Below are 17,751 nucleotides of genomic sequence, written 5' to 3'. Positions count from 1 at the left end.
GTACTTCAACTTTTAAAAAAAAAGCATTTAAAAAAAATAAATGCTTCTAGGATTGAAGAAGCTTGGCCAAACATGCTATATTACTATTTTACAAAAATAATCCATGAAAAGAATCTTAATGCTGCAGACGTTATCCATTAACAATTTATACAAGTTATTCTAATTTGCTGAGACTAATAAGTAGTAATTGTTGTTATTATTGATTAATGAGTAATTGGTTGTTATCATTGTCAGCACAATAGCTTTTTACTTCTTTGGTATATCTAAAGGAATTTATTTCTTTTTTTTGGCTAGATTTCATAGGATCTTTTGGGGGCTAAAGCTGGTGTTAAGATTTTGGGAAGATGGGGTAACAAATCTTCTAGGGATTTTCTTGTGGCTACCATTTCAGAAAAGGTTTCAGATTCTCACATGTTGTTGTCTTCTATTATGTCTCATTACTTTAGTGACATTCCATGTATATTATTGAACCTTTCCCCCTAAAGATAAAAGTTATCGTTTGACCATAAATTTTTGAATTTATTTTGATAAATTTGATTTGGGTAAAATTTGGTTTGAAGATAAAAATGTGTTTGGATATCAGTTTTCAAAGCATATTTTATTTTTTGAAAAACATGAAACATGTCTTATACCCACAAGTTCTAAAAACTATCACAAATAAACAATAGTATCTTCATCAAAAACATTAATTATCATTATCACAAACCATAGTCTTGAACATAAATAAATTTGGTACAAAATTATCATTTTTATAATGAACTACATAATACACTATCAGATGACCAAGAAGAAAAGCATAATTGTTACAAAATAATAAATGGTGGGCTCTTTTATAAAATATAAGTTTGGGGCAATTTTTAAAATTTTTTAAAAATATAATAGTAATATTTTGGCAAAGAGCTAATTTTGGGATTTAAAAATTTGTCAAAATATAGATAAAATTTATGAACAAATATTTATTTGACAAAAAAATTTAAAAAAAAAAATTGACAAAATTTATGACCAAACGGGTCCAAAGAATAGTGTGTTTTTGAACTTGTAAGTTATTGGAGTTTTGCTTTTTCACGAAATGAGAATTAGTAGTGACTTTAATTTGTGGATTTTACGCAATGGTTGGATATGGTTATGACATTATTGAAGATTTGACCCCCATTAATTGACTTTTGCTTTTTTGTTATGCTCTCTTATTCACCACTTGTTGGCTGTTAATGAGTGTACCACTAATATCATTTTGTGATTACATGTCATCCCAACTATGCCTAATATATACTCCTATTTATTTCCCTTTTTTCCACAAATTAAAAGGATTGTTTTATGCAGATGCCAATCTATAATTTTTTTTTTGGTTTTAAGTGTTGACTGTGGAGCACCACTATAATTTCAGATTACATTTATGTTTGTGCTTCTAGAATTAATAAATATGACATTTGCTTTCTCCGTTTATTTTGTCACTCATTTTGGTTGTATCATATATAGATATGTGAGCCATATTGAATAAGATGCATTATTCTCTTTAGATCAGCTGTAAACTTTATAAATGTCACAATCACCACAATATAATTGTTCTCATTTTGCAATATAATTGAGGGAGAAACATATACAATATCTTGATAGTAAAAGGTCATTTTCATCCAAAAGGAAAGCTTTCCCCTTGGGCAAAGATGACGTGCATTTTGTTGGTTAAACTATTTATTACTGGTTTGGCGTGATTTACCTTCGATTTTGCTACAGTTAAAAGTGTGAAACTCAAAAAAGAAAAAAAGAAAGAAAAAAAAAGCAAACTGGATAATATAGTGACAACATGTTTCTTTTCTTTTCTTTTTCTTTATATGCGTCTTTCACTTCGAGAAATCAATATTTATTTTTCACTTGTTTTATATGTGACTAATACTTTCTATTAATCGGTTGGAAGTAGGTGACTATGAGCTGACCCAATTCCTCTAACTATATATACATCATCTTACGCTTTGGCGTGGAGCTTCACTATTTTTAGAATTATCAGTAACATGTTAAAGGGTGATTTTAGTTGTTTTCTACTATAAGCAACTAGTGAAAGAACATTCTTTTGCACCTCCACTAGTTACCAAAACTACACCACTAGTTCCCAAAAAGTCAATGACTCCATATGTTATCAGGTTTAGGATTCTAATTCCGAAATAAATTTGAGATTAAATTTATTCAGTATTTGGTTATCGCATTAAATGTGAGATAATAATCAAAGATTAATCATACATTTTTTTTCCACTAGCCCTTTTTCTAGATGCATAAATGACCCCAAAAGTCTTAGGCCCCGTTTGACCATGTGTTTTGCCAAAATAAATTTGGGAGTTATTTTCAAAACTCATGTCTGGCCATAAATTTTGCCCATATTTTGGCAAAATCCCAAATTCCAAAATCACCCCAATTGCTGATTTTGGGCCAAAATCCCAAAACTTGGGAATTATATACATGTTTTTCCAAAATAAAGTTGGGAAATATATTTTGAAAACGTATGTCCAAACACATTTTTATCTTCAAACCAAACTTCACCCAAATCAAATTTGGAATCTATGGTCAAACGCTAGCTTAGATAATTAATTTCCTCTTGGAAATTTGGAGGTTATATGCCATTTTTTTTGGAGGTTACAATAAAAGCTAGTACTATTGTCTATTATGAGATGTGCCAACCAACCAACTAATATAATATTACCAAGGAAGACGTCTTCAGCTAGGAAAAAAACACTAGGTTTTAGCCCACCAACATCATTAATTCACTGTGTTTCTCTATCTGCTGCTTATTATTTTGTTGAGTACTAGTACTTACTATATATAGGAGTTGACAAAACAACCACGTTTACATAGTACATAATACTATACTGGATTTTTGTCCACTTCATTCAAGTAAAATCACACGGGACATTTTAAATTATCTCCTATTTGTATCGACTCTTAACAATGTCCCATCTTAATGTATAACAAAGAATAATTTTAGATTGCACTTTAAAATTAAAAAATTGAATTTAGACATTTTTTCTGAATATTTTGATACGTGAAAACCATTCAGTCTATCTTGAGACATCATAAAGATTAGAATAAATATGAGACAATTTGCTAAAGATATGAATATGAATGATCTAAGAATTTAATGGAAGATAAAATTGAGATATTTTCCTTTATTCAAATAAAAATATATAAAGTTTTAGGTATAAGTATACCTTTGACTTATCATTTTCTCTCTCACTTTTCTTAAATATACTTTTATCTCTATTTCATTCCACATATAATGCGAATTTTTACTGGATCTACGTTATTAAATTTTACCCAAAAAAGATAAAGAAAGTCAAAGGTCAATGACTTTATTAAGAAACACAACAAATTTGTTGCCATATTCCTCGTAGGTTTCCAATAATAAGACGTTAAGCTAGCCTGAGATAAATCATTTTCGAGGCCCGGGTGTTTATTACTAATCTTTTGTGAGAAGATATTTAAATAAGTAATTGTCAATCTTACTAGAAGAATGTGAAGGTAGATAATTTTACATAAGTAATCCCTCCGGTCACTTTTACTTGGTATTGATATGTATACTAGAAATAGATATTCACTTTTACTTGACACTTTACGCATATCAAGAGAAGACAATAGATTTTTTCCTGTTTTACCCACAGTATTTATTACTCTTTTCAAATCATTTTCTAAAATCCAACAAAATATGCATCAGTTAATATGAGTATCATGATAAATTATGCACTTCATTTATTATTTCTTAAGGGGTGTGAAAAGTCAAAACGTGCCAAGTAAAAGTGATCGAATGGAGTATAACTTAGTTCTAATAATTTACTTTACACACTTTACACTTAGCTTACTCATCCATCGTTAATGTACAAAATTAGCTAAATTGACTTAAAAGAAATTCTTTATACAACCAAGCCTCTCTGTAACAACCTTGCTTGTTCCGAATATTTTTGCATGTTATAGCGAAATGCTATTATATAGAACATATATTATAACATAACATGAAAATTGGTTTCGAAAAAGCTTGACTTTTATAATGAAATATTGTTATACATGAATACTTTTATACAGAGGTCTAACTGTATATGGATACGTGTATACGGAGTAATTTGGATATAAACTCACCGCTCAAAGAATGTGTATATATTTAAGAGACTCCTGCATTAATGAACTTCCCCATTATACACGAATCCTAAATAACAGTTTCTTACTTTCGTTTCTCAACAGTCAAAGCTCTCGGATAACGTAATCTAGACTTCTCCGATAATTTATTACTCCAATAATAAGGAAAACATCTAAGTATTTAATATTATTAGCGCTTAAATAGAAATCGGTAATAAAAGAAAAATAAAGTATTTAATATTCTTTTCCTCAATAGAAGTAGTTTAGGGTAAAGACTAAAGAGAGTAAAAAAGTAAAGCGAGTCAAACGAGGAGATTCAGAAAATAGCGGCAGCAGTAGTTCAACAGAAAAGAACTGCTCCCCCCTCACTTTACGTACTATTCTTTGCTTTATCTTTTACCTTTGACAAATAATTTTTTTTATAAAAAATTTCGAATCTATTTATCTAAGTAAATATTAACACCAATATATTTAATTAACTTTACCTTAGTAGTAGTAGTACAAATTAAAGTAAAATATTCTAGCTTTTTTTCCAATCACATAAAATCTAGTATGGTAGTTTTGTCCCACTTATACTGTATTTAGATATTTATTTTTGGTAAATGTATTTAGATATTTACCATTCAAAGATGTTAGACAATATTTTACTTGATTCCTATTTGTCAAAGAATTTTTTTTTATTTACCAACATGTAAATTCTATTTAATATTTAATCTTTTTTGATTGTGTAGAGAAAGTACAAGATGAAAAGTTGTAAAATTTTAAATAAAAGTCTTGGCACGCTGTTACTTTTTCCCCCTTTTTCTATCAAAAACAAAAGATTGTGTAAGTGCTTAATTTTGATTTTTATGTTTACAAAACGACACGTAAAGATTAAAGAAAAGAAGAATATAAAAAGTGGCGCTGGAAGCTTTCAGAAAATTGGTTGAGTGAGAGAGAGAAAAAGAGAAGAGAGAGAAAAAGCCATGTGTATATCTAAGTATATTTACACAGTAGTATGATATATATGCATTTACATAGATTGTAGTGAAATCTTTCTTTTTCATTCCTCCATTTTTATTAATTCACAGCTGAGCCCAGATTTTTCTTGAAATTTATGATGTTTTGCAATTAAAACTTTGTTGAGGTTTCCTTTAATTCCTTGGATTCCAGAAAATCAATGCAAAAGCTCAGTTACTTGCTGATTTTGCTTCCCTTATATTAGGGTTCAGGTATTCTTCTTTTGTGGGTTTTTGTTGATATGACTTATTATGCGTTTGTATGTTTCAAATGATTCTTGTAATTATTTGGTCTTAATCTTGATGTGGGTTGTGAGATCTGAGCTGAATTTACTAGCTTTTAACATTTGGTTAAGTTTCGATGTGATCATCAATTTTCTGTGCTGTATGTAAGTAAGCTTGAGGATTTATAATCTCAATTTACTTCTCTTTTCCCAATTTTTGTACCTAAAATGATTTTTGATAGATGAAAACTTAGCATTTCAGTGAATGTACTGATCAGTCTGAGAAATGTCCATGTAACTCAATACAGGTTGAGTTTTGTGATGCAGCAAACCTGGGCTAGTTAGCAATTGAGGCTTAGTTGATTGATTGATTGACAATGTGGGCGTGGGAGGTGTAGTAGTGTTTGAATAATGCGCGTGTCGTTCATTATGGAATTTCAGATCTGTGAAGTCAATTTAATTTATAGGGAGAGAATTAAAAGGAAATGAATTTTCATTTTCTCATTTTAGCGGTGCTTGTGATGTTCTTGTCACCAATTAATATTCTTCTTATCTTCCAGACATTAGTTAATGTGTCGTTTTTCATTTCTTGTTGCTCTGTGTTAAGTTGAGATTTTGATTGCTTATTGAAGAAAGAGAAACTGAGATTTTGTATTGATTCACTCTTCTTGTTCCATATGAAGTAGTGCAACTTGAGCTCGGATGGGTTTTGCTGCAGAACAGCTTAGATTGCCTTGAACATTAAGGGCCAAGCTTCTTTCATCAGTTTTACGTCGTCCTTGTCGCACGGAAGGATGTCAGGTTTGTGCTTTCCATTTGATAAGTAATTGTCTGCAAGAATTGCTGTGGATGATCTAGTTCGTACGCTTTCTTTATACTCACGTATGAAAGTTCTGGATGATGTCTTGTATTCTAGAATGGTTGGATGCTTATGATGACATAAGAGAAAGAAGATCAGACTTTGAGGTTTCAGAGGATGAAAGACGGCGTTCCAGAATTGGTGCTTTCAAGAAAAAGGCATTAAATGCTTCAAACAAGTTCACTCACTCTCTGAAGAAAAGAGGAAAAAGGAAAGTTGACTACAGGTTCCCTTCAGTTTCGATAGCAGATGTACGTGACGCAAAAGAGGAGAATGCTGTCTGTGAATTGCGTCAAAGGCTCCTTGAACGGAATTTGTTGCCACCCAGACATGATGACTACCATATGATGTTGAGGTGCGTTTCTGTTTCTGCTGAAAAATTGTTCGACTAAATTTTCATGTGTATGAACACCTATCTAACAATGGCAGTTTTCGTTCGAAATGCGGACAAAGAAGCAGTATTATCGGGTGAAGCTGGATCTTATACATCTTTTAAGTACCCATGCTAATTTTCTTCTGAGACTTTGCTTACAGTTGCCTAGCTGTTTGTTTCTGCACCTGCATATTGTGTCCTTATATCTTGCAGCCAGATGTTTAACCTAATTTTGTTAACACTAATTCTGTGTAGATTTTTGAAGGCAAGAGATCTTAATGTTGAGAAGACTATTCCGATGTGGGAAGAAATGCTTAACTGGAGGAAAGAGTATGGCGCAGACACAATATTGCAGGTATTTAATACCTTTACCTCAGCGCTAATTTCACTGTTGTTCATACTGATTGATAGATTCTTATTGGAACTTGTGACCGTGCAGGATTTTTACTTTGAAGAGTTGGAAGAAGTATTGCAGTTTTACCCACAAGGATATCATGGAGTTGACAGGGAGGGAAGGCCTGTTTATATCGAAAGGCTAGGACAAGCTCATCCCAACAAACTTATGCGGATCACCACGATTGATCGCTACTTGAAATATCATGTTCAAGAATTTGAAAGGGCACTACATGAGAAGTTCCCTGCATGTTCTATTGCCGCAAAGAAAAGGATCTGCACAACTACTACAATTTTGGATGTGCAAGGCTTAGTACGTTTGTTTTATTGGTGGTTAATTTACCAAACTGATGTTGTTTCTAACTTGTATGATGCCCTATTTTACACAGTGTGAACCATTTTGAACACTTACAGATTTAATCACATTAATTAGACATCCATTTTTTCTGTTACAAGGGCATATTAAACAGGCATGAAAAATTCGAGTGGTAATACAAATAGCTAGCACTCCCATGGGTGGTTTTACAAATTGGGTCTGGATCAGTTACTTTCATCAATTTCCCCAACTTGATCGAAAGCAAAGAGTATCATATTTTTTTTCTCCAAATTGCTTTTAATTATGCCCTCACGCACCAGTAAAGATGTTCAAGTATTTTCCCATCAATACAATTTTGTGTTCACCATTTCCATGTTAACCTAACATGGCCACTTAAGGAAATCTTCTCTCTATCATGCCTCTTAAAATTTTTGTAGTTCATCTTAATGATCACAAATACTAGTATTAGTTATTATTCAATTTCAACCTTTAATATGGTGTGCTGTCAATGCAGGGGATTAAAAACTTCACAAGGACTGCCGCTAGTCTTTTGGCTGCCATGGCAAAAATTGATAATAGCTATTATCCTGAGGTATCAGCTGTTAACTGTGAACACCAGTAAATGAGATTGTCCAAGTATTTTATCCAGACTCTGTTGTCGTGGCCTGCCTTTAATAATATCCAACATCTATGTGTAGACACTGCATCGAATGTTCATTGTCAATGCTGGCCCTGGCTTCAAAAAGATGCTCTGGCCAGCCGCTCAGAAATTTCTGGATGCAAAGACTATTGCCAAGATACAGGTAGTAGAGGAAAGCATTTTTTTTTGGGGTTGGGGGGTGGGTGGGTGGGGGCACTCTCTCTAAATACTATTGACTGAATCTCTATGTTCCAATCTTTACTTTTGCAGGTGCTGGAACCCAAATCATTGGATAAACTACTTGAAGTTATTGACCAAAGGTTCATTATTTCTTTTGTTTTATGTTTTGCCTTTGAAGAGTAAAATTATTCAATCGTTTATCTGATTGTTTCTCTCTCTGTGTGTCTCTCTTAAAAGTCAATTGCCCGACTTCTTAGGTGGCTCTTGTACCTGTTCTTTCGAGGGTGGATGCCTCAGGTCTAACAAGGGTCCATGGAGTGATCCTGAAGTAATGAAGGTGTGCTATGCCAGTTCAGTTATATTCTTCTTTTTATGACATGTTCTTCTTCTCATTATACTTTAACTAGTCCTGGAGGGGAGAATTAATTTGTAATAACCTTTGTTATTTTCTCATCTGCTTCTAGCTTGTATATAACGTAGAAGCAACAACAGTGAAGGAAATCTCTAGAAAAATCGGTGACCAAAGGAAAATTGAATCCTATATTCAGATACGCCCTTTAAAGGTAAATTTTCACTTTGACATGCTTCCTTTTTCTCATTTGTGCCTCTCCCTGTATGACAATTTATTTTGTGGTCAGGGGAGGAGTAGCAACACATCCACAAGTGATTCAGTATCAGATGCTGATGACTCGTGTTCACCAATTAGGGGAAGTAGTAGCTCAATTTTGAGGCTGGCCCCAGTTGATGAAGAAGTGAGTTCTCCAAAACATAATATAGTTTTTGTTTGTTTCATTTAGCTCCAGTAATGCTCCTGTACTAAGACGTAGTTGCAGCATGTGCATGTGCAGTTGCACTTATTTGTATATCACTCCTTTTTCTGACTTGTAATAATTGGTGTCATAGGCTAGGTCATCAGATTCAACAGCTTATTGTAGCTGTGATGATGAATTCAGCCTAGGTGATCGAGGTGTTGCTGATGAGCATGGATTGCTACATTGGCAAGAACAATCTCCTGAGAGAAATCCAATGATTTGTTCCACTGATATACCTAATTCTGAAGGTATTTGTCTTTGTTAATCATCAATGCCATCAAAAGAACCTTTAAACAGTAGTTGCCTTGTATGTTGTACGATGTGACTTGGTATATGAAGACACCACGGAATTGTAAAGTGCTATTGATTGAATTCAGTTCTTGATTCATGATATGATCCTCAGGGTTTATTGTTCACCTTAGGCTATTTGCTTTTCATCATTCAAAATCAGATTTTCCTCAGATCTTACTTCTCCTCTAGTTTTATTGGTAACAGTTGCCATCTTATACTGCCTTTTACTTTTTGTAGGTGACTTTCAGTCATGCTGTGAAATTTATGTCCCCCCCCCCCCCTTTTTTTTTTCTTTACTCTTTGGAGGAATCACTAGTTTAAGTCAATTAATCGACTATGGCTCTAATTTCTGAAATAGGGCTAATTCATTTGTATTTCAATTTTTCCAACAGCTAATCCTTTGAGCTAATTTCACTTACAACCCTCAATGTTTCTTAATAACTGTAAATCTTCCCTTATAGAAATCGCGTGAAGTTCCTTTATTGGAAGAATTTGAGCTTACCATGGGTCCTTTGGCATTTTCAATTTCTTTGTAAAAATAAGAAGAATAGAAGTACTTTGTACAACAACAACATACCCAGTGAAATCCCACTAGTAATAGAAGTATTTTGTATGCCTTGACAATTACATAATCTCTTCTTTTCCAACATAGAAGGTGGAATTTCTTGCTAGTTTGTTGTATATGTTTGGGACAGACCTCCAATTTGTGAACCAGACTTATCTTATCTGAATTTTGCTAACCAAGTTACTGAACTTATTCTAGGACACTTTTTAATTTTATTCATGTGAACTTTCCTTTTAAAATTTGATAATCTGCATTTTTTAGATTTTCGAATCAACTGGAAAACTAATGTAATGGCTGTAGGCATATACAAGTTTTTCTGGAGTGTAACTCTTGTAGAAATCATAGCATTAATTAGAGAACAGTATTAGCCTCAGCTCTGTTCCAATAAAAAAAGAAGAAGGAAATTATTGTGAATACTAGCAAGGGAGATAGTGGAATTCCGTAGTGTTGTTGGGTCGTGTTTGAAGTTATGATAAACTTGAGAGGAAGACAGGAAGTTATGCTGCCTCGCCAAGCTTCTCCACTCTCCAAGGAAAAGAAAACCCAAAAGGTAGAGAGGAAAGGACTTTTATGTGAGAATTTCAGAAGCCGGATTTGTCATGCCTTAAAACCTTTTCCTTTTGGATGTGAAAGGACTGTGGGAAATGGGAAACTTCTTGTTTAAGTTTTACAAGCAAAGTTTGCCTTGCTAAAAATCTTTCTTGGCCAGTAGATGTGCTCACCTATTTTCATTTTCAGCCACTTTATATCGACCTGGTAGGTTTACCTTGTTGAAGACTGCACTAAGCCTATATTTTATCCATCTTTTGCTGCTCGTTTTCATCATTTGTGCACATACTCTGCAATGATGTGTTTAGCTACATATGTGTACACTCTATGCATTCAAGTCAACTGAGTTTTGAGTTCTTCCAATCTGCGACTCATGCTAAATTGTTAAATTCGTATATTGTGGGATTCATGTCCAGTATTCATGTGCTTTTTAGGTATCTGGGCAATTCGTTGGTGTGAAAGAATCCAAGAGAAGATTTTGAGCAGTTGTTTCCATTGTTTGGAAAGGAAACTGATTCCTTTCATACTCAAACTCTGTACATTTATTCGTAGTCTGCCCTTTGAGTACTGGAGGAAACAGACAAATGTTTTCCCGACTAATGCATTGGAAGAAAGGCACGGGACCAGTTCGTCTGTTAATGATGAAGCAGTTCAAAAAGTAAGGGAGGCCCATCCATGCATGCAGCGTCTTAATAGATTGGAAAATTTATTGGAAGAAATAAACAAAAAGCCCGCTGAGATCCCAGCAGAGAAGGACCAAATGCTTCTGCAATCAATGGACAGGATCAAGTCTGTCGAGGTTGACCTAGATAAAACAAAAAGGGTAAGGTGCATCAGTGAGATGTGTAGAACTTTGAGCCTGGAGTGTCCTCTTATTATGTTTCACTGTCAACAGGTATTGCATGCTACAGTGTTGAAGCAACTTGAAATTGCAGAGTTATTGGAGAACCTAAAAGAGTCGAGATTTCATGTAAGCATCACTTAACATATTAAGCATCTCGTTTGTCATCATTATTTGGTCAGATAGACAGCCAATCAGTATATATATACTTGCTTAGGTGTTGTATTATCCTGTCATGTGATAATGTTTGCATCTATCTGCTATTTTGTTTTATTTTTCTTCCCATGTTTTGTGAAAGGGCCAGGGAGAGTGGGGGTGGGAGACTCTTACCCTGTGATTCGATTGAAAGCTAAAATGAAGGCAATTCACGCTGTCTGCTTCTTACTATTAAGGTTGTTCATTTTCATGCTTTAATGTCCTTACCGCGAAGGCCTGGGAAGTAGATGGGCAGTTAGACTTCCAAGAGTGTCTTCTGCTGGTGGCATTGCCATCATGGTGGAATGGGACAAGAGGAAAAAGGCGGGTGAGAGGAGGGTGTTAAAGGTCTGATAAAAGGGCATTTTATGGAGTTCATCTGATAATCTCTATTGATCCACTACTGAGATTGAGATAAAAATGATGAGTTTATACAAGCCAAAGAGCATATAATCTTATGTGTGAGATACTCTTGATCTCTTGCTACTTGCTAGATACGAATTATTACTCTTGAATCTTTTATTTTGTACAATTATATATCTTTCTGAAGGGAGACTTATTTTCAATGTCTTAACAAAACGTGTGAACTGTATCAAATATGACTATGGTATCCATATTTCTGCATTAAAAAAGGGGCAGCCCACGTACACACAGGGTCCGGGAAAGGGACGCACCCTAAGGGGTGATGTTGACGTCCTACCCTAATGCTGCTTCCACGGTTTGGACCTGTGATCTATAGGTCACATGGAGGCAACTTTATCGTTGCTCCGAGGCTCCCCTTCCATATTTCTGCATAATTTGCTTATTTTCTGTGCTCTTGTAACTAGTGCTGTCTTGCTTGCTTTCTTTCCGAAAGTATAAGGTTTCAATTAGTTCTTCATGTACCAAGTTTGAGATCTGCCGGTGTTTTGTTGCAGAGGCGGAGGTTTTTGTGTTGAATATTGGAAGGTTGGAGATTCAGAGTATTTAACAATGCGACGAGAGTTTTTAACTGCTAACTACGCTACAAAAGAAGATGTCAGCTTATACGTTCCAGTCGTAGTGACAAAGTTTTCCTTTTTTTTTTCCTTGTACAATGTCCTTTACAGAACTTGCAGTCATGGTACTGCAAGATGTTAAATATACTGTATTGAAACGTCCTAAAGGAAAAGCTCAGAAGAAAGTCTCTTGATGATTTAGCGGCATATGTGTCATCTTAATTGTATTCCTCCTCATTTGGTTTGTTACTTTTACCGTACCAAGGGTCAAATCAACAGACTTGGACTCAGATGCGGTTCTAGGATTTTTTTAACATGGATGCACCACTAAAGAAAGGAGAAAAAAAAGTATTATGTGAGAATTGATCCCGCTCCTCTAGGTAAATAACTCCAGTGGCGGATCCAGGATTTTAAAGTCGTGAGTGCTCACTGATAAAAATTGTGAAAGAAGAGAAAAAAGTAGTTTAGTTATGGGTGCTTTCTCAATATTTATCTAAATATTTTTATAGCTACCTATACAAATTTACTAAATCTTATCAAAGATAATGGGTGCTTGAGCACTCCAAAACATGTAAATCCGCCACTGAATAACTCATCATTTAACCAAGTATATACATAGAATATTGAGTTTGGTGGGGAGATCATGGGTTCACGTGCTCCATATATTAGGCTATAAATCCGCCTCTGCTTGGGTTGGTAAGATTATCGCATGTTAAGTTATGCAATATTAGACAATAAAGGTAGATACTTATCGTAAGATCCTATTTTATCAAAATGATAAAAGAATATGTTTAATTGTACTATGTAAAAATCATTTTAGTTTGTTGAATTTGGGACGAGAAGAATGGTGAAGCATCAGCCTCATTTTGCTGGTTACTGAAATTCTAACTTCTATCAGGAAAAAACGTGTGTGAACGAAAATGTAAGAATTGGTCGAATGTCGTTTAGAGACGAGACTTTGTAGAAAACGACAGCCATAATTTAGCAAAAGCTTCAAGTGGATGTCTGTTGGTTTTGGTTCTCTTCTACTTCAGTTCAACTTTCACAGCTCATAGAAAATTAATCGGGTGCTAATTAGTCGAGGTAAGAGGCCAACACGTTGTTAGTCAATTGCTGCCTTTTGGGCAATAAAGAGGTGGCAAAGCAATAAAAAGTCAAATCACTATTTTCCTTTTCGATTATGCACTTCTATTGTTGTTGTTATAATATACTCGACTTCTAGCATAATATATTGGAGTTTCAGTATAATATACTGGTCCAGCATAATATGTTGGAAGTTCATACACAGGTACACCAATTCCAGTATATTATGCTGGAACTTTCCGTGTGTTGGAGTTAAATATGCTCGAAGTTCATACACAAGTGCATTAATCTCCTGTATATTATGCTGGAACTTTCCGCGTTGCAACAAAATAGTGGCTATTTTCAATGACTTTGCAAACGCTAACTATTTTTTAATTATTAGTCCGAAAATTGGCTAGCCGTGTTATTGTTCAGGAATTGTTGGTATTAGAAAGATTTGGTGGTCGTTGCATATGATCAAACTAAAATGTATACTCAAGAGTGATTAGATATAAAAGCTTAACTTGTACGCATTAACTAAAGATTGCATATAAGAACTCACATACTCCTTAAAAATTAAAATGCATGTAATCCAACAATTCTGAATATGGTAAAATCAGGATATCTACCCCTCAAATTCGAGTAACAATTAAATTTGTATTGAGGTCTTAAAGATACGTGATTTAGTCAAATACTAATTGATAACTAAAAAGTCAAACGTATAAATTAAAGAAGTAAGCTGAATCAAATCAGTGTGCACGCAAGTTTCGACCTCGAGCTAAGGTGGCCTCGAGGTAGGTCAGTAAGAACAATAAAATAAGAATAGTAAAGTTAAAGACAATTCTGATGAGTAATGAACAAGAAAGTAAGAACGTATATTTTTTTGCCAATGATTGATGATTTTACAAATGAATGGGCTCCTATTTGTATAATAGGGGAGTCCTTTACAAGATACATTACAATTTTTAGAAGGGAATCTTATTGGGACAACTGTCTAACCGCCTAGTACAAATCCGTACAAACTCGTATAAATCCATTTCGGAATTTACGCCGTAATTTTAGGGACATTGCGGGAATCTTGCTCTTTCTGTTACAAACCCATAACGACATCATCTCGGGGTTGGTCATACTTGACCTCGGTGTTCATTGCGCACTTCGATTTTCGAGCCTTGTACTCCGTCATCGGGCTCGAGCTTGGTCCATTCTAAACTCGGGCTCAAAGCGACTCTTCGAGCCCGTGAAATCGGGCATACCTGATTTTGACTCTATACAGATAGTCCCCACATTTCTTAGAAAAAATAGATAAGAAACATTTTGATCCTCGAACATCCGATGCCTTGATCGTGACGTCCACTTCATGACGTCAGCGACAAAAGTGATTGAAAGGTCGTGTCTGCATAGTTCCCAAGGTCATTAATTGAAAGCGACTGATGGTCGGCCATTGGCTTTCCCAAATCGTTGAAGCGGCCACTATAAATAGGTCAATTCCACAATTTTTACAATCTTTACTTCTCAAACTTTTCCCAAAATCTCACTAGGTTCTTCATCTTCTCTGATTTCATCCTTTCTTAAATTTGTTCTTGTTGCAGCATCAACTTCTTCTCTTCTTTTAAGTTTCTCAACAGCAATAGCTAAAACATCTAAAACCGTTCCTCAGAAAGAAAAATCCTCCTCCTCATCGCAGTTGGCCGGTGGTAGAACGACGGTGCCACCTCGTATCGAGGAATGCATTCTTGGGCCATACAAGCTATCTTCCGATTTCAAAATCGATAAGCCTCCATCAGTTCCAGGCCGGTGCGAGCCTATGTCCCGATACATCTGCTCGATATCTGAAGCCGATCTCAAGCAGGTGAAAGAGGACTGCAATTGGGAGAACAAGAAAGTGGTGATTCTTTCCCTAGAGGAGGACATCACTACTCATGTGAAAGGATACCTAAGTATGTGTACCTACCCTTTCATACTGGGTCCTGTAGATCCGGTCACTAGGTCCTGTAGATCCAGTTATTCTCGAAATCTGTCACCAGTATCGGGTGACCCTTGGCCAGATCTACCCCTCTTTTTGGCGCATCGTCAATTTGCTCAGGTACTTCTCGTGCAAGGTCAAGGGGATGTCTTTTACACTCGACCACCTGATTAGGCTATACAGCCCTCGCCTCTATCGAGGTGGTTTGATAAATCTCCAACATCGATCCTTGAAGGCGCTATTCTCTAGTATCGATGAGGACAAGTACCGAGGATGGATGAGCTGGTTTGTCTGAATCAAGACATCCGACTTAATTCATGTCGAAAGGATGCCATTCCCCCAGGAATGGAACATAAAACGTAAGTACAACCCTTTCGATGATGTTTATTACTCTACCTTCCCTATTCTTCTTCGATCTAATTCCTTTTCGATGGTACAACTTCCCTTTAGTTTCCTGGTGCGATTCCGGACCTTGCAGGTTGGGTTCGATAACTGGCCTCCACTTTTTCACACGCAGAACACTGTTAGCATGATTTGGCCAATGGTCGGTGGGAAGCTAAAAATCATGGTAAGTTCCCTTGTTCATATGTTAACATTTCTCTGTAAAATACTTACTTTCCCCTTACGTAGGCCCCGGAGACACTGTTATGAGGTCGCCTCCGCCCGGTGAAGGGGAAATCCCAAAGCCAACCAAGGAGAAGAAAAGGAAATGGGCTTCGCCAACAAGTTCCCCGAAGCCCATGAAAAATAAGGCTCGAAAGCCTAGGGCCGATCCTGCAGCCCTATCTGCAGAAGCGATCCAGCACCTTTAGGATGACGAGGAAGAGGGAGAAGATATCGACTGCCTGTTGGTAGCTCGGAAGAGGGGGAGCACTGAAGCTTCGAAGGCCGCCGAACCGGCGGTGGCTGATGCGGTTCAATCTCGAACTGAGGAAATCTCGGAGGGGAGCTCGAGCAGAGTCCCCAAGCCATCGGGCGGTAAAAGCGCTCCTCGCCTTGGAGGACATCTGATGGGCGAGCCCGAAAAGCCTAATTCTGAGGCCCTCCAAAGAGAAAGTATATCCCAAGTGAATCACTTGGGATAATTAACATAAATGAATCCCCGCCTGGCCCTGTGTTTTCTGAAGGGCAGTTTCGAGATGCCCGGGCCATGAAGACTCCCGACGTGGGGACGACCCACGAAGGGAATGCTATTTTTGGGAATGTTTTGCAGGGGTCGAAGATGGCCCCGACCCGTATGCTTCGTTTATTTTCGACGAGGCTCAGCGTCTTGAGAAACAAGTAAGTTTCTGCCTTCACAATTATGTTCGTGCTTTATTCTCGTTTTTCTGAATCTGACTTTTTTTCTTTGTGTGAACGCTGTGATGCTCCACCGAGAAGCATTTTCTAAATATCGAGCCGAGCTTTCCCGTTGCGAGGCCAAAATCAAGAAGCTCGTGGAAGAGAGGGACAACCTCAAAATCCTCTATGTTCAAAAAGAGGAGGAGATCAGGGACCTACGAGCCGATCTGATGAAGGCTCATTAAGAACAGACTGAGCTCATTGAGCAGGTAATGAAACTTTTTGGGAGTTGGTTATATGTTTATTTGACTTAGTGACTAAGACTTCGACTTTGCAGGCCCAGCAGAAGGGTGAATTGGTGGAACAGCTTTGAGAGGAGATCAAGGCGAAAAAGGCTGAGACCCTGGGGTGGAAGTAGCATATGGATCATCTCGCCTCGGATAAAGACACGCTTCGTGCCCAACTGACTTCGATCGAACGCCAGCTTCAAAATGTAAAGGGGGAAAGCTTGGCCCGGAGCCAAAAGATTGAGGAGCTTGAAGCTAAATTAGACGCCGAACTTGCAAAGGCTAAATCTAAGGTAGAGGCGTTTGTGGCTTCCTATCGAGCTGACGCCGAGGCTGCCAACATTTGGGCATAGGAAATCTCTATCGCTGCAGAAGTCAAATTGTCGTGTGCTCTCGATCATGCCAGGCGACAATTACGGAGAAAGACTCTCGAGGAGGTGCATGCTCGTGGCTTCGACCTCTCAGCTGATATCGAGAATGCAAAAGCTTTAGAGGACGAGGCTGCCGCTTTACTCTCCATTGATGAATACTCTGCTAGTGGTTTCGAGAGCGAAGGAGATAAGGATGAAGTCCCCGAGGAGGAGGTTCCCGAAGATGCGACTCCCAAAGTAGACTAGGCCCTTAGGATTTTGTTTTTCAATTTTTGTGTAAGGCCCCTTGTGGGAATTGTAAATACCTTTTATGTATATAAAGAACTCATTTTCTTTCGTCTCCATATCCGATTTGTAGTAAAGTATGCTTCGTTTTCATTTTGTGAAATTTTTTGATGTTATAACTTCAATAATCGAGTGAGCACCAGCTCGGACGCAGAATAAAATAAACCCTTAGGTTT

The 17,751-nt window shown here is 36.4% G+C and overlaps 1 protein-coding gene across 5 annotated transcripts; it reads left to right on the top strand.

Annotated features, from left to right (window-relative positions):
- Positions 1–4,954: 4,954 nt before the first annotated feature.
- On the top strand, positions 4,955–12,533 carry LOC107768054 (phosphatidylinositol/phosphatidylcholine transfer protein SFH13-like). 5 transcript variants are annotated; one of them, XM_075223048.1, is made up of 15 exons: positions 4,955–5,324; positions 6,019–6,136; positions 6,252–6,549; positions 6,823–6,922; positions 7,007–7,273; positions 7,791–7,868; positions 7,975–8,079; positions 8,187–8,236; positions 8,334–8,433; positions 8,561–8,659; positions 8,735–8,848; positions 9,000–9,156; positions 10,748–11,136; positions 11,209–11,283; positions 12,267–12,533. In XM_075223048.1, exons 2-15 carry the CDS (start codon positions 6,130–6,132, stop codon positions 12,285–12,287), a joined length of 1,860 nt encoding a protein of 619 aa, XP_075079149.1. In that variant the 5' UTR covers positions 4,955–5,324; positions 6,019–6,129; the 3' UTR covers positions 12,288–12,533. The 5 variants fall into 5 exon arrangements, with proteins under 5 accessions (XP_075079149.1, XP_075079150.1, XP_075079151.1 ...); XM_075223049.1 differs by having other exon boundaries at positions 4,958–5,324; positions 6,022–6,136; XM_075223050.1 differs by having other exon boundaries at positions 5,001–5,324; positions 6,624–6,922.
- The last annotated feature ends 5,218 nt before the right edge of the window (positions 12,534–17,751 follow it).

Source organism: Nicotiana tabacum, chromosome 10 (genome assembly GCF_000715075.1).
Source record: "Nicotiana tabacum cultivar K326 chromosome 10, ASM71507v2, whole genome shotgun sequence".
NCBI classification, from domain to species: domain Eukaryota; kingdom Viridiplantae; phylum Streptophyta; class Magnoliopsida; order Solanales; family Solanaceae; genus Nicotiana; species Nicotiana tabacum.
This window is presented reverse-complemented; position numbering and strand designations above follow the sequence as displayed.

Excerpts from the sequence above, each read along its gene's own strand:
- LOC107768054 (XM_075223047.1), top strand. The coding sequence starts at position 6,233 with ATGATGTCTTGTATTCTAGAATGGTTGGATGCTTATGATGACATAAGA. Across the intron at positions 6,550-6,822 it reads GACTACCATATGATGTTGAG|ATTTTTGAAGGCAAGAGATC; the intron begins GTGCGTTTCTGT and ends AATTCTGTGTAG. Across the intron at positions 8,434-8,560 it reads GTGATCCTGAAGTAATGAAG|CTTGTATATAACGTAGAAGC; the intron begins GTGTGCTATGCC and ends ATCTGCTTCTAG.